Here is a 16,422-nt window from a genome sequence, read left to right as displayed (position 1 = left end):
ACAATTACAATCTGTCCATTATTCATTGACTACTTATTCAAGTACCGGAAAACCGGTAAATTAAAGAAAATAAAAGTGGAAAATTCTGCACCATGCAGTTTATATTTGTATAGTCATAGTTCTTTTTAAACCAAATATTAGTTGGCTGATGATGACGAGCCCCCGCGCGCCTGAGCACGCCTCACTCCTTGTCACGTGACTCTTGACGTCACGGCAGCCTTCAGGGACCGTGAAGATGGCGTCGTCAGGGTCAGTGGTTCTCCGCAGCATCCCTGCGGTCTACGCCGTGCTCCTCGCCCTGTCGGCCTCGCTGCACCCGGGCGGCTGCAGCGAGCAGGTCCCGCTGATCATGTGGAGCAGTGAGGGGTGAGTGGGGCTCCGCTCGGGTTTTTTTTTCGAGCTATGGCGGCGAAAAGGACGAGCGCGAAAAGCCAGGCTGTCCGCTTCTTCACGGTGCAGGGAGTCCAGCCACATCCCAAAGAACAATCCCCGTTCTGCCATTTAGCCCTGGAAAACTCTTCAAATTATCGTTTAATTCAAATCTTTCGCTGAGACGGTTAAATATTAATTTTCTATCCATTTAATGAATTTAATGAGTTTGACTCACTGTTTTGCATTAAGTATTGCAAGGGTTTAGTGAAAACTGAGTTCTTCTGTCATTGAGATAAATATCTGCCTGTCAGGAGAACATGCAGGTTCATTAAACCTCACAGACCGTGCTTTGACAGCTCAATGTTATGGCAAGCAAAAAGGATCAAAATACCATAAAACAACGCTGAAAACGAACATCGTATTTTTAAGCATGTTTTAAATATTGCATTACATTATAAAAAAAACCTGGTCTGTTACGTGTGATATTTATGCTACCACTTTGCACAAACACGTTCTACGTAGCAAATAGAAATATTAAATATTTGCTTTCAAAAAGTATTTTTGGGTTTGCTACACAAAAGTTTTCACATGCGTTTGTGTCTCATCTCGCTTTCTCCCATCTTTGAGTGTTGCACAGGTGTTTTGGAAACAGATTAACAGCAGATATAAGCAGAAAATGCTGGCTCACCAAAGCAGACTTCATGTATTCAGCAGTAGAAGCATTTTTAACTTTTGTGATCATTTTCACTGCATCTTATTTGTAAGAACTAACGGAAAAAATGTTAATTACCAAAAAATAGTTCACATCCAAATCTTAATCATAATAACATGTAACTGCTTTGGACATTTTAAACACGCTGGTTGCTAAAATATCGGGGTACTAATCATATACCAGACTCTTACCAATACACACCCCTAGTAAGTAACCCGCTTTTCTTTAAATGTGCTTCTTAAAAACTCAGTTTTTCCTGGTGTTTTATGATCCTCTTTGCTTGCCATACAAAACTTTCTGTATTTACTAACACTTCTTGAGGGAGCTGTATGGTTCATGAGACATGATATGCAAACAGGTAAAGCAAAGATCCGGTCAACCAATCAGAAAACAGAATGTATGCATCTACTCTGGCTAAAACATAGTTCATGTCATCAACCTAGCTGAAGGCGTTTGGAAGTGTAGAGGTTCTGTTAGAGGAGAAGAATTCTCTTCCTTACTGTGACTTTGAGGCCCTGATGCACTGTCAGCAGGGGTGTGGTCTGTTGCCTCATGGAGACATCCTGCTGTGAAGGGACACATTGACACTCTTGGTTTAATGGGAGACCTCCAGACAGAATAAGGTTTTCCCTTTTTGATCATTTTCTCTCAAAGAACTCTCCAGTTCAACCACAGATCTACCCGCAGAAGGTGTAGACCGACCTTCCATACCACCTTACCACTAGCTTACAGCCACGGAACCCAGCTATGGTTTTTGAGAGTTCTTTACTGTGACTTTTTGGGTGGTTAATTTCAGTTTTGACTGGTTCAACGTACATAGCTGATGCTAATCATCTATCCAACATCTTCTCTGCATGTCCTCCAGAATCTTCTGGCCTCAGGCGTCTCCTCCCACTGCAGGCCACATTGTGGGGCAGCAGCAGCTGACTTCCTATCTGCAGAAGGCTCTGGACGTGGGTCCACGAAATGTGGTGCTGTTCCTTCAAGACAAGGTAAAGGAATCATTTCTCTGTTTCTGATCTGGGCTCAAAGACCTGCTCACCTGTCTGTCAATGAGGTTCTGTAGCTACTTATGCAAACTGTGAACAGCAGTCAGGTCATTAGGGAGGATTTTAGACTCTGGTTTTAGGGTTGGGCGATGTCCCTTAAATTGGCAGTTGACGATGTTTGCAGTAAACTATCGTCGGCTTTTTTTAATTTTTCGTTCTTATATAATTGCTATTCGTTATTTTACTTTATTACTTAATTTATTTTATTACCCAACTAATGACTCATCCGCGATGATCCAGTATAAACTGAGGGAAGTGACTTTAACAAAAAAGTAACAAACAAAATAGAAAAGAAGTAGTCCGCTCCCGCACTTGATTAGTCAAGTGACCGGTAGAGTGCGGATTTACAGCTTTGTGTTTGATGGGGGGGGGGGGGGGGGGTGCTTTGTTACATGAGCGCTATGTGTGGGAGATTTAGGACTGCGGTCCGTTCCGCAGCTCTAGGTGAACAAGCTACCGAACTCAGAACCGGGTCTAAAAGTGTGTGTCTGAGCAGAAATCGGACTTCCAGCACACACAGCGGCTTTGTTTGGGGCAGTGCGTTAGCTTTTCAAAGCAGAAATGTCGCTCAGTCCTTAGAAACCGTTCAAACAATCACCTGGATTTGTGTTTTCAGTCGTGTCCCGACAAAATAAAGGCTGATGTTGTTCCCACATGTTTACATGCAGCCAAGATGCAGATTGCAGAATTTCCCACATGGATTTCATGCTCATCAAAGGCTAAATGTTGTTAGCCTGTGTTAGCATACTGCTAGCCCTGCCTTCTTCCAGCTCCATTCTTCAACAGAAAAAGCACAGACCACACGGATTAAAAAATAAAATGATGAGCAAACATGCGCTTCATAATAACCGTAACTTTAATAAAAGCACATTTAGAAGATCATCTTGTATATTACCGAGCTGGCAGATATCTATGTATGTAGCCGCTCGGCGGAACTCATTTCCTCTTCCGGTATTTCAAACACTACTGCGCATGTGCGAATGATTTATTCCTACCGAAAGTGTGACCCATGTGAACGTTTGTTATAATAGGAAAAGGTTTTTCTGGTTCCATGTACACGGTTGAATTCTAATCCGACCATTGATCCGATCAAGATATTTTGCACATGTAACCGCGTCTTATGGTGTCGACTCGCAGCATGGTGGGGGCGTGGCATCACGATGGTGTCTCTCCATCGTGAGGTCAGTCACCAATCACGATGGACGAAGGTATCGTCCATCGGCACAACCCTATTTGGTTCAGGTTTAAAATTAACTAAAACAGATTTCAGCCCCTAGATTGATAATCCCTGTGATGTTGTTTGTTCTGTAGATGAGCATGGAAGACTTCACCAAATATGGAGGAGTTTTTGGAAACAAGCAGGACAGCGTTTTCCCAAGTCTGGAGGTAAGGAAGCTGGTGGCCTACGGACCCCAGCAAACATCTAAACCCTCAAACACCAGACATGTCGCTCTTTGACATTCCTTTACTGTCCAGCCGTTTACGGCATCAACATGGATCAGCTGCTTCTGGCGGTGGCGTTGCACCAATGTGAATATATTTCAACCCTACATAGCATAACTTGTAGAAGAGAATCTGCTGGAAGTTCGGTAATAGCATAAACAGTTGGAAGAGTCACTGGAGCTAAAGCGGCGGTGTTGATTGCATTGTTTAGGAAACCAGCACTGTAATAAAATTCTGTCCGTCTCTAAAGCAGATTTTGGTTTTCTGGGGCCAAACTTTACTTCCACCTTTTTAGAGTTGAAAGGTGGAAAAAGTGGGGGGTAATCCAGCTTTAGTCTGCATCCTTTAACCCCTAAAGGGTCTATATCGTGCTTTTCTTAAGCCTTTCAGAGTCAACAATATCCATATAAATGATCATATGTTACCTCTGACACACTATAGAATACAGTTTTTCAATGAAATATGAGTTATTTTTGCAGCTAATTTTCCTCCCAAAAGTAAGACGACTCGATCTCTGTGGCTCCGCCTTTCTCTCCTTGCGGGTGCCGCCCATTTCATGACATCATCCTAGAGTCACCCTCAGCAGCGTGTCTGTGTTTCTCCCACAAAAACAAACATCTGAACTTTTCCAAAGATGGATCCGCATATTGTTCATAGAAAGGGAAAGCGTTTAACTGATCACCACTAGCTCCATGGAGAAAGTGGGCGTGTGTGTTAGTCTGGGGGCGGAGCTAGCAGCACAGACTCTTCCTGGAAGGGGCGGTTCCTCACTTTGTGATGTCACAATGTGAGAACCTGCTCGTTTTCGTGGGTTGGGAGGGGCTGGTGCTCAGAGAGCAGGTGTACCTGGATCAGTTTATAAAACTTTTTTTTATCTTTTAAAAATCTTTTACAAAAGTATCGAATGTGTCGGTATTGGTATCTACCTATCTAACTCAATTTGTTGTGTGTCTGTCCCGTGGCAGGGGGCTCTGAGGGCCGCCGTGTCCCCTCTGGTGTTGCCGGCTGTGTCTTGGCCTGCTTCTAATGCAGTCATCAGTCAGCTGCAGGATCAGTTGGAGACCTCTGCTCTGTACATGGACCCCGAGACCCTGAGCCAGCTAAGGCTCAACGCCTCCTCTCCTGCTCTGCTAGTGTTTCGCCTGCCCTACAGCGCCGGGTAGGTCCCCCGCCAGACCTGAGGACAGCAACATTAAGATCTTTAGAAGTAAATTGACGTTGCACATTTACATTTCTCCCACTGATGTGTAATGAGATTAATAACAAAGATTTCTTTGAGTTTCTACACTAAACTTAAACAGCGATCGTGTTTATTAGCTAAGCAATAGTTCATTCTTAGAATGACAAAGGAAAAAGTTCAAATAAAAGTCAAACACAAGCACTAAACAAATAAAAGCACTTCCTCACGGTTTTGTTGGCTCTGTCTGTCTCTGCCATAGTGCGGATTTGATGTCAACTAAGGACATTCTCAGTGAAAACGGTGAGTCGTAACATCTTTTCATTTGACACCATTATAATGATGAGGGAAGTAAAAATGCTGCACAGCAAAGGGTGGAAGACCAGTTGAGAATGTTGTTTCTGTTTTTCCTGAATTGAAATAATAACTGATGTCAGATGATGTTGAGGTTCCTCCTAATGTTCTGACCGGTCATGGAACATGGGTTAGGTGGGTGGTTGGTTGGTTGGTTGGTGCGGTTCAGATGGAATGACGGGGGTTTTTGTTTTTGCCCCTCCCTCAGATGCAGTGATGGGTCAGGTGCTGAACATCATGAAAACCCAGTCTGTCCCATACACAGCTCTGTACACCGGCCTGCAGCCCTCCAGGGTGAGGCTTTCACTCCATCTTCAGCAATTCATCACACGTATGAAGTGATGTTTGTGCCTCCACAATGAAAGCAAAAGTCACAGATTTCCTAAATGGCCAACAAAATGTTGACTTTTAAAAACAAAACTTTCTAAATAGCACACAGTTTGTGACACAGATGTTTTCAGACACGCCGTCTGTAACCTCACTTTTTGCTCCATATCTGCTTTTGCGTGCTCAGCTCTGAGCTACCAAACGGCCAATCACAGACAAGAGGGTTCATGCTGATTGGTTTAGATTCTGTCCAATGGAGTCTCCATGTTTACCCAACACGGTGTCTGCAACGCTTTGCCTCACTGGCTGAAGAAATAGTCATTTCAAATCATTTTAAACAGAAGTCGTACATTTTTCTTTTAGCACTGATTCCATTTTAGTCAGATTCGTGAAAATGTTGCTGAGGATCTCCTGAAACTGTGAAATTCACCATGTAAAGTTTATCTGCTGACATTACGCTAAATCAACAGGCCAGAGGGGTATTCCAGAAAGCAGGTTATGCTAGCTCCCACGGTAAGTTTGAGGCTAAGGAAGTTGATAACCTCAGTTTTCGGTTCCAAAGACAGAGGTATGTTTCAGGGTATGTCAAGTTGCCATAGCAACTCATGCTCTGAACATAACCTGGTCTGGAGCAGGTTTAGTTGAAGGTTAGTTTGTTTTCAGAGAGGTGAAGCAGCATGCCGTGTCCATTTGAAGATGATTTAGTGCAGGGGTCGGGAACCTATGGCTCGCGAGCCATATATGGCTCTTTTGATGGTCACATGTGGCTCGCAGACAAATCTTTAATTAGTTTTTTTTTTCATTAGACCAGTCCTTCTCGGGCGCCATGCGATGCCAGAGGCGCGCAGTAGTAGCAGTGCTTAGAGAGAGAAATCTGCGCCAGCGCTATCAGTTACTATTATCTATTATTTCACAGAGTTTGTACCAGCTGGAAACCTGTGAACTGCCGTGCCTAAAACTGCGCGCTCCCGTCTCTGAGAAAGAGCGCGCAGATGCGGGGACGGGATGTGTGAGGGAGAAAGCAGAGGGTGGGGGTGAGGGGTTGTGGGGACCGGCAGCAGGTGAATCGCGCACGTTTAAAGTCTCAACGCCTGAACAAAGCAAAAACTCACCACGTATCAACCAGACTAGACCATCAGCAAAACTACCATGAGAAATACTCATCATTTATTAGCAACAGAATAACAATGTTATTAAAAAGAATCCACAGACTTATTGTACTTTAAAAGTGTTGAATTACATCAAATGCACACATTCATTTGTATATTTAGTTTTAAACATATTGTCGCGGACTGAGTTGGATGGCTGTTGGGCCGCGTTAAAAGTTCTGGAGTTCATTGAACGCGTCAAGCAGAGATCTGATTGGCCCTCAGTTCTGTCGCTCAGCCTGTTGTTAGGTAGTTTGGACCAATGGGGTTCAGCTGTGGGCCGAATAAGGGAAATGGGAGGGCTGCAGCGGGAGCAGGGGAATATAAAGTTGGGAGAAGCGCTCTCGTCTCGGCGGGAGAGATTCAGGAGTTGCTGAATTAATTGAACGGCGTTTGTTGCGGTCTGCAGTAATCGGAATAAAGAACTTTAAAAGAGGTTAAGTCTCCGTGCCTCAGTGTGGGGAAGGGACACTACATTATTGTATGGCTCTTTCGAAATTACATTTCAGAATATGTGGCATTTATGGCTCTCTTGGCCAAAAAGGTTCCCGACCCCTGATTTAGTGGATGAAGAAGCTCAGATAATACTTTTTCCACCGTGAGAGGATGATAAGACCACGTATGGATGTTGGAAAAATAAACTTTTTTAATTTCATCTAACCTAATTATTTGCTTCAGTTAAGATAATTAAAAATCTTTCTTTTGTTAAGTCAGTTTAAAAATAACACGTAGTTTTCAGACAGTCATTTTACTTTCATTTAAATTAATTCAATTAAGTAGGTGTAGCGTTGGTCCTGCTGTTAGATCGGCACCGCAAGGAATTATGGGAAACCATTCCTTTTGCCTGTCTGGACGGATTTGGGTTTAAGTGTGGGTTTTTTGACCAAATGTGTTAAGTTGTTCAGCTGTTTTACTGTGTTTTGCAGAGTTATTTTGTCCTACTTTGCTCAAGTCTCTGCACCATGAGTGAGAGGATGATGAGTTTATATAGCACCCCTACGGTCAATTGGTATATTAACAATGTCGGATAATTCCTAAATGAATGAACGCTGTAAGCACATTCTCTTTTGTTCTTTTTATTGTTATAAAAATGAGCATATCTGCCGGCTCAAACTTGGACATATGAGAGTTCAAGAATTATAATTCACTACGATGGAAAAAATATACTTGAATTGGAGTAATATGACATTTAGTTAAATAAATATGTAAATTTGAGTTGTATTAACAACTGAGTTTTATAGACGTAAGAAATCAGGTTGAATAAATTTAACTCAATTATGTGATACCAATAGAAGTAATTCATTTAAGTTGGCAAAATTGGATAAGTGATAAATATATATATATATATATATATTTACATATATCAGAAACTCGTGCGTTTACTTTGTCTGTTCTTCTACTACAAGCAGAAACTGTTTCTTTTGATGATGCAGCCGTGTTACTTTTTTTTTTTTTCTCTCTATTTCTCCACGCGTTTCCATGGTGACGCCAGAAATCTGCGATCCATTGAGAATGTCTTTATGTACCTGCCGTGCACGTGCATTAACCCAGGGTTACCAAGTCGAGCGCAATTACGCCAACTCATACCCGGTCTTTTGGAACAGACATACCCAGAGTAAGCAAGTTCAGGCGGACTTCAGCCAGAGTTCAGGCTTAAAGTCAGGGTAGTTTAAACATGCTTCCTGGAAAACCCCCCAGGATGATCTATTGATCCTCCAGAGCAAAATATTGATAAACTGTTTGACCTTCTCTAAGCTCTGATTTTTATTAAAATACACTTAAAGCACATTTTATTTTATGCTTCACAACAATGTTTTCAGTTTCTGTCCAGACGGGCAAAGAGACAAATATTTTTGCATAATTTTCTTTCATTATTGGTTACAAATGACATCCTGGATTTAGTTTAATGGCAGTAGTTAGTAGAGAAAATCATGATGGCTCACCAAAGTAGACTTAATGTATCAGCAGAAACAAAAAAGTCATTTTTGACTTTTATTGTTATTTATTTCATTTCAGTAAATTTGCTTCAGCAGATTATCTTGTGTTTCACACTGTGTCTTATTTTCGTATTTTTTGGCTTTGCTGCTCCTTCTGGGTTTTACTCGGAGAGAAACGGGCCAGAACGCTAGTCGAACAGAACCGATACAGAGTCCAGTGTCTGCTCCAAGCACAGTCAATGCGAGGCACTGGATAGGATAGAACCTAGACCCATCAGCACGGTTGGCTGTTTGATGGCACATTTTTCACGCTGAGCTCAGAATGGAGAACGCAAAAACAGAGATGGAGAGAAAGCGAGATTCAAGACTTGTCTGAAAACAGTTGTGTTGCAAACGCAAGAATGTATATTGAATTGATAGCAAAAATTTCATATACACTATTCAGAAAGTTTTGCTTTAGAAACCAAACATTTGGTTTTCAATTTCCGAAATTTTGATTTTTCAAATTTGTGACTGTAGTTTTCAGTGTAGTGACACAATAACGTCACAGATGTGTCTTCATGCTTTGATTTCACGCTTTTGCTTTTGCGGCAGGAGGTGGTGTCTTTCTCCGTGGAGGCGGGGCCGGGGGGAGGACGCTCTCTGCTCCAGGCCAGGGGCGGCTACAGGGAGAGGGAGAGACAAAGCCGGATCAGGGAAAGAGCTGGAGTCTACCGTCCTGTGGAGTTCAAGGTCGGTCCCACACATTTCAACGGCTGTTCTGAAAATGTCTGACATGAAAGCTGCTGATGGATCTGACAAACCTTCATGATTCTTTCAGTCTTCTATGACTTTAAAACCTCACAAGGACAAGACAGAAAGAGTATTGAGTGAATTTGGTTTAGTTTATGTCTCAATTATATATTCTTCGGTCACTTAACCTTAATTCCTTTTCTTTTCATTTTGCTGTTAGTGATATTTAATCTTGACTCACATTTCTTCCCAAAGTGCCTTGAGTCTGAGAATAAATCTATAATTCAGCACAAACATTATTATCAGTAAGGAGCAGTTTGAGTTAGAAAATCACTCTCTATTAAACACTCTAGGCTCACTGTCCTTTTTCCTTTTCTTTGGTCTCATCGTTTTCACAGGTAGGTTTACTGCTGTTATTATCATCAATACCATCAGTCTGTTTGTTTTTTCCAATCTGAACCCTTTGCTTGTCTGCTGCCCCTGTTACTACTTGTTTCTCAGGAAGAGGAGAAGACCTGCATCCTGCTATGGGCCAAAGGCCTTTCGGTGAGCATCCTTCGAGGTGGACGCTGGGAGGAGCACGACCTGACTCCATCCACCTTTGGTGAAGGTGCAAATGTTCCAATCAATGGCTCCAGCTGTGACAAAAACAAAGCAAGGTACAGTGTCTCCTAAAGCATTTACTTCCACAGGATTTTCTCAGGAAGTGATTTGCAGCGAAGCTGAAACTTCTTCCAACGATAGATTTGTGCGGCTTGTTGTTTGCATTTTTTGGAAAGTTGTTTATTTTCCTGCCATCTATTGATTGATTCACTGAGAGACAACGAGCGTTAAAAACTGTTTGGAAAAGTTGTCCATCCATTCATCTTCTTCATCCAGGATGGGGTAAGTGGGGCAGCAGTCTAAGCAAAGATGCCCAGACTTCCCTCTCCCGGCCACTTCCTCCAGCTCCTCTGGGGGACTCCGAGGCGTCCCCAGGCCAGCCGAGAGTTGGAGTCTCTCTAGTGTGTCCTGGGTCTTTCCCAGGTCTCCACCTAGTGGAAAATGCCCGTGACACCTCCCCAGGGAGGCGTCCAGGAGGCATTGATACCAGATTCCGGGCCACCTCAACTGTCTCCTCTGGATGTGGAGGAGCAGCAGCTCTACTCCAAGCTGTCTCTGGGTGACGAGCTTTCCCCCCCATCTCTAAGGGAGCGTCCACTGACCCCATGAAGGAAGCTCTTTGCACCCTGAACTACTGTTCAGTCCGTAAGCCAAAGCCAGAGTCAGAGATCTGTCCCCCCCCCGAGCCGAAGGTGAAGAGACACAACCCCATGTGCAACTCCAGAATGGTACAGTGTCCAACCCCTCTGGAGGGGCTGAGTCTTGGAGCCCATTTATATCTAGCCGGTACCTCTCAACCTCCTGCACAAATTCAGGCTCAGTCCCTCCCAGGAAGGTGACGTTCCATGTCCTAAAAGTCAGGTTCCATGACCAGGGTTTGGGCCATTTAGGCACTCGCTTTCGACCGTCACCCAAACCACATTGCACTGGCCCCTTTAGAGCCCTCCTGCAGGTGGTGGGCCCACGGGAGAGTGATCCCACGTGGTTCCTACCAGCTGGACCCGACCTGCGATCACTCGTGATCTTGAATCACGATAAGGTGGTTTATGGAGACGTGTTTGCTTTAAAATGGGAGGACTCTCAGTATTTCACTGTTATGTCCATTCAACTCAGTTTATACATAAAACACTTAGTGAATAAAGAGGGACATAAACATCAGCATGGACATTCATTAGTTACATTGGCTAGACATGTATGTATTCATGTATAGATCCATACCTTGCATGATGAACACCCCACAGCAGTGGTCTCCAACCTTTTTCAGGTTAATGTCAGACAATATTTTCACGGACCGATCTGAACGGGGACAAAGTTTGCGTTACTTTTTTTTGCTTTAAACTCAAACTTTTTGATGTATATTTTAACATTGAAGTGGATGCCAACAACCAGATGTTAACCTTAAGGTGTGACGGATAAATAAAGCAACGTCAAATTGGTATTTTCTAAATGTGCTAATAAACGCAAATCCATCGTGTCTGCATCTTTAGTATCTGGGTGTGTTCAACATTCGAGATTCAGTCTCCGCATATCAGACAGAACGACCTTTGCTACGTGAATAACAGTCTCAGTAAATCCATATTTGGAGGAAAACTCCTGGTTTTGTCTGTAAACAGCAGCTTTATGTTTCTCTGAAGCCAAAGTCTCTTCTTCAGTTTCCTCACTGACTCTTTGCTCCCTAAAGAAATGCGTTTTATGATTTGGTTTGCATTAGCTTCTTAGCTCTGGGCTTTTAAACGTAGCGGTCTGAGCAGCAGCTGAGAGTCACGTGACAGACGGATGTGGGGAACAGAATAGTTTTCCAAAATAAAACTTCATTTGGTGTCAGAAAATAACCAAAACAGAAACAATCAAAGTTAGCGTATGTTTCTTTTTTTTTTTCTGTCTGCGGCCCGGTACCAAGTCGCCCACAGATTGGTACCAGTCCGCGGCCCGCGGGTTGGGGACCACAGAACAAACAGGACTCTGAATGGCCGTCTGCCTTGCAAAATAAACTCGTAACACATAAAGAACCGTACCTTTGCCCAGACAAATTGAATTTTCAGTAAGTCAAAAGACTGAATAGTTTAAATCAAACAATGTGATTTCCTGGATTCACATTCTGAGAAACGTTACAGGTTAAACTCTGCTTTTTTTAAAGGAAAACTTGCAGAATCGATAATTAACAAATACTTTTTTACCCTTACGTCTGTATAACGTGTATATATATACACACTAAGGTTCTCCTAGTCGTTTACAGAAGTTTGAATGGAACTGATCAGAATTCCTATTAGTTTGTGACCCTCCCAGAACCCTCAGGTCTGCTGGTGGTCCCAAAGGTCAGAACTAAAACCCACAGCAAGGCCTCATTTCAGCACCGTGGGCCTCACTGCCTGAGGCTGTGTGTTGGATTTGATGTATTTTTACTATGTTTGCTACTTTAACTGTTATTTTCTATCTTCCTATCATCTATTTTATTATGAAAGGTACTTTGAGATGTTTTGTAGCAGGAATGGGGCTCTACAAATAAAGTTGAATTTGAATTCAAATATATTTTGTCTTTATAATTACAAGAAGATCAAATCGTCTTTATTATATTAGTGACCAAAATTTCCCATGGAAGGATTTTCCTTGAAATCCTGGTCAGCAGAAGAGGACGGTTAACCCTAAACTTTTAGTGAAAGACCAAATCTCCAGCAGAACCAGACTCCATATTGGATCAGAATTTTGAAGTTTTACCTAAACGATCTTGTGTTTTCACAGGCTGGTCCTAAACTATAAGGGGGTCCTTGGCCACCGTAACTTTAAGCTTATGTAAGTCAATGTGACAAATCTCTCTTCATGTTTGCAGTAGTTGATGCTAAAAGCCAATCATTTCTTTGTCTTTGGGAATTTCCAGCTTTGCTATGAGCCAGCGCCACTACAAGGTGTCTTCCCGCCGCTGGTTTACTCTCGACTCTGTGGAGCTGGAGTACGATGGGACCAAAGCGACGTTCAACGGAAGCCGTGAAATTTATGCTCCTGCTGAGTATTCCTTCCGCTGTCAGTCTGTCACCAGCGACCGTTGGCCCCTGCTCGTCCCACGATCTGCCAAAGACCCGGCCAATCAGTGGAAAGTCTCTTTTGAGGACTTTCAGGTGAGTCATCTTTAGATAGACCAGTCAGCAAAGGAAACCTAGTCATTTATTGCCAGTAGTATTGACAGACATTTTCATTGTAAATTAATTTAAAAATATCTGGCACCAAACAGCCTACAACTGGACAATGGCAAGTTAAAAGGGGGAGGCATCCCCCAGGTTTGTTCTCTTTGAATTCCACTTCAGAATGGGGGTCACAGGAAAGTGACTGTCTAGACCAGGGGTCGGGAACCTTTTTGGCCAAGAGAGCCATAAACGTCACATATTTTTAAATGTAATTTCGAAAGAGCCATACAATAATGTAGTGTCCCTGTCCCACACTGAGGCACGGAGACTTAACCTCTTTTAAGGTTCTTTATTCTGGTTACTGCAGACCACAACATACGCTGTATAATTAATTCAGCAACTCCTTATTCTCTCCCGCCGAGACGAGAGCGCTTCTACCAACTTTATATTCCCCCCTCCCGCTCCAGCCCTCCCATTTCCCTTATTCGGCCCATAGCTGAACCCCATTGGTCCAAACTACCTAACAACAGGCTGAGCGACAGAACTGAGGGCCAATCAGAACTCTGCTTGATGCGTTCAATGAACTCCAGAACTTATAACACGGCCCAACAGCCAAGTTAAACCCAGTCCGCGACAATTTGTTTAAAACTAGATATACAAGTGAATGTGTGCATTTGATGTAATTTCAACATTTTTAAAGTACTATAAGTCTTTGGATTCTTTTTAATAACATTGTTAAGCTGTTGCTAATAAATGATGAGTATTTCTCGTGGTAGTTTTGCTGATTGTTGATCCGTGGTGAGTTTCTGCTTCATGCAGGCGTTGATACTTTAAACGTGATCGTAGGTCTGAATGTTCTTTAGATGTGAGACAGACTGCTCACATGCAGACGGGGAGCCAAACACACACTCACACGCTGCAGTGAGTGACGGGCAGCGGGTTTTACGTTTTTACAATCCCTGCGCGATTCACCTTCTGCCGGTCCCCACAACACCTCACCCCCACCCTCTGCTTTCTCCCTCACACATCCCGTCCCCGCATCTGCGCGCTCTTTCTCAGAGACGGGAGCGCGCAGTTTTAGGCACGTCAATTCAAAGGTTTCCGGCTGGTACAAACTCTGTGAAATAATAGATAATAGTAACTTATAGCGCTGGCGTAGTTTTTTCTCTCTAAGCACCGCTACTACTGCGCGCCTCTGGCATCGCCCAGCGCCCGAGAAGGACTGGTCCAATGAAAAAAAAGTATAATTAAAGATTTGTCTGCGAGCCACATGTGACCATCAAAAGAGCCATATATGGCTCGCGAGCCATAGGTTCCCGATCCCTGGTCTAAACCAAAGCCATAGTAGGCTTCCTCCAGTGAGCAGACTGACGTCCTCTGGAGTCCAAACAGCTTTCCTGAGGACCAGCATCGGCTGCGGGGGCAGCACAGACTGCAGTTTTATCTGCTGAATTAATGTTCCACCCTGACTGTCTTTTGATCTGTTCCCACAGCGTTCCCAGTGGTCTTTTCATCATAATTATGCCGGTTTTAGACCAAATTCAAAAACCTGAGTCGTTTTCTAGGACATTGTTTCTGCAGAGTGGCAAGAGTTCATTAGAAATTCACTTCTGAGTTGTGGGCGGGAATATATACATGGAGCAACCCCGCCCCCACTTCCTTTCTGAAACATTACTGGGGCAACAAAAATGGCAGCAGAATTGTAGCCCTCTAGTCATACAGTTTAGATCCAGATTCCAGCTCAGACGAGGAAAACAAAGATGAACATGGATCTACTTGTCTGACAGTGGATCATCAGAAAAAGGGGCGGAGCAGGAAGACTCTGCGCCCCCCCCCCCCCCCCCCCCCCAGCGTAGTCTTTGTCACAATTAGCCCCTTTGTTTAAATGTCATTCTTCTATCTACTCGAGATTCAATGATTCAATGAATAAAGAAATGTATAGAAATTCAGTTTTAATCTTGATTTTCTTCATCTATGTTGTCCATTATCACAAGAACATGATAAAAACACCAAAAACATGGGTCTTTATAAACACTACAACACTTTCAATCATGATTCAACTCCAGAGAAGAAGGTTCAGTAAAAGTGAAATAAAATAAAACCACCGTAACTCTCTCTCAGCTTTGTGATTTGGCCATTTTAAAAAAAATGTATGTGCTTTTATTTGCCTGCATGAATTAACCTGCAGTTAACCTGCAGCAATTTGAGATGAAATGTTTTAGGAGAAATGAAGATATTTTGTTGTTGTTTTTTTCTCCTGTACAGATACAGGGCTTTAACCTGAGCGGCAGTGAGTTCTCGTATGCCAGCGACTGTGCAGGCTTCTTCTCCGCTGGTATCTGGATGGGTCTGATGACCAGTCTTCTCATGGTGCTGGTGCTGACCTACGGCCTGCACATGATCATGCAGCTGAACACCATGGACCGCTTCGATGATCCCAAGGGACCGGCCATTTCTGTGCCGCAGACAGAGTAGCACACGTTTGGGCTGGGCTTCCTCCATCGTTCTTCCTAAGAAGCCCCCCCCCCCCCCCCCCCCCCCACATTCCTCACCCCCCCTGATGTACTTGATGTGAAACATATTTATTAGTGGTGGTTTTTGAGTTTACAATGTACACACTGTATGTGCAGTTAAAGTATGACAGACTTGTTTTGAGATGGTTCCAGGTTTTCTGCTAAATTATTTTTATTTTAGGCAATATTTGGTCTCTGGAAGGACTTGATTTACTGACGACATGCATAGACCACGGGAATAGTCCTCCTCATAGTCATTTCATCCGTGTATAAAGCAAGAAAGGGAAATATACTGGGTAGACCGTAATTTATATGAAACAGAGGTTATTTATTGTTGAATGTGATGTCATTTGTCTGAGTTAGTGTTTCCAGTGTGAATTTGATACAGAGCTGTGAAAAAAGGAATGCACTTTCACCTTCATCGAGCTTCATTATTGTTTTATTGTTGCTGTGAGTTCAATAAACCATTTGTGAGATGAATATTTGTCTGTTTCTCTCTTTCACTTATCAATTATTTTAGTTGCAGACAATTATTTTTCTGTTGTTTTTTTATGGTGAAAGTTAAGAAAAAGAAACAAATCTTCTAAATGTGATCTTTTTATTTCAGTTTTTTTTTTGTTCTTTCAGTTTGAGTACTGATGTCAAATTTTTTTGAAGAGTTCCTCACTGAGGAAACCTGACATGGAAGCACAGATCTGCCAGCAAGTTTCTCCACTACATAAGAAGTTTCAATTGCCCTGCTCATCGGGGAACATCCTGCATTTATTCAACCCAGCGCTGCTAAGCCATTGATGACGTCACTGTCAGCTTTTAGTGCCGTCACTGTCAGCCATTGATGACGTCGCTGTCAGCTTTTAGTGCCGTCACTGACAGCCTTTGATGATGTCACTGTCAGCCATTGATGATGTCACTGTCAGCTTTAAGTGACATCACTGT

General features: G+C 43.0%; 1 protein-coding gene across 1 annotated transcript; it reads left to right on the top strand.

Moving 5' to 3' along the window:
* The first annotated feature begins 167 nt into the window (after positions 1-167).
* Positions 168-15,966, top strand: atp6ap1a (ATPase H+ transporting accessory protein 1a). Its single transcript, XM_023957026.2, has 11 exons — positions 168-366; positions 1,950-2,076; positions 3,445-3,519; positions 4,542-4,735; positions 5,016-5,056; positions 5,316-5,401; positions 9,114-9,251; positions 9,753-9,910; positions 12,594-12,644; positions 12,730-12,967; positions 15,239-15,966. The coding sequence occupies exons 1-11, from the start codon at positions 236-238 to the stop codon at positions 15,446-15,448; spliced, it is 1,449 nt and encodes a 482-aa protein (XP_023812794.1). The 5' UTR covers positions 168-235; the 3' UTR covers positions 15,449-15,966.
* Positions 15,967-16,422: the final 456 nt, after the last annotated feature.

This window comes from Oryzias latipes, chromosome 7, assembly GCF_053564925.1.
Source record: "Oryzias latipes strain Hd-rR chromosome 7, Olatipes_Hd-rR_3.1".
Taxonomy (NCBI): Eukaryota; Metazoa; Chordata; class Actinopteri; order Beloniformes; family Adrianichthyidae; genus Oryzias; species Oryzias latipes.
The sequence above is the reverse complement of the archived record's forward strand: the minus strand, read 5'-3'. Positions and strand labels throughout refer to the sequence as shown.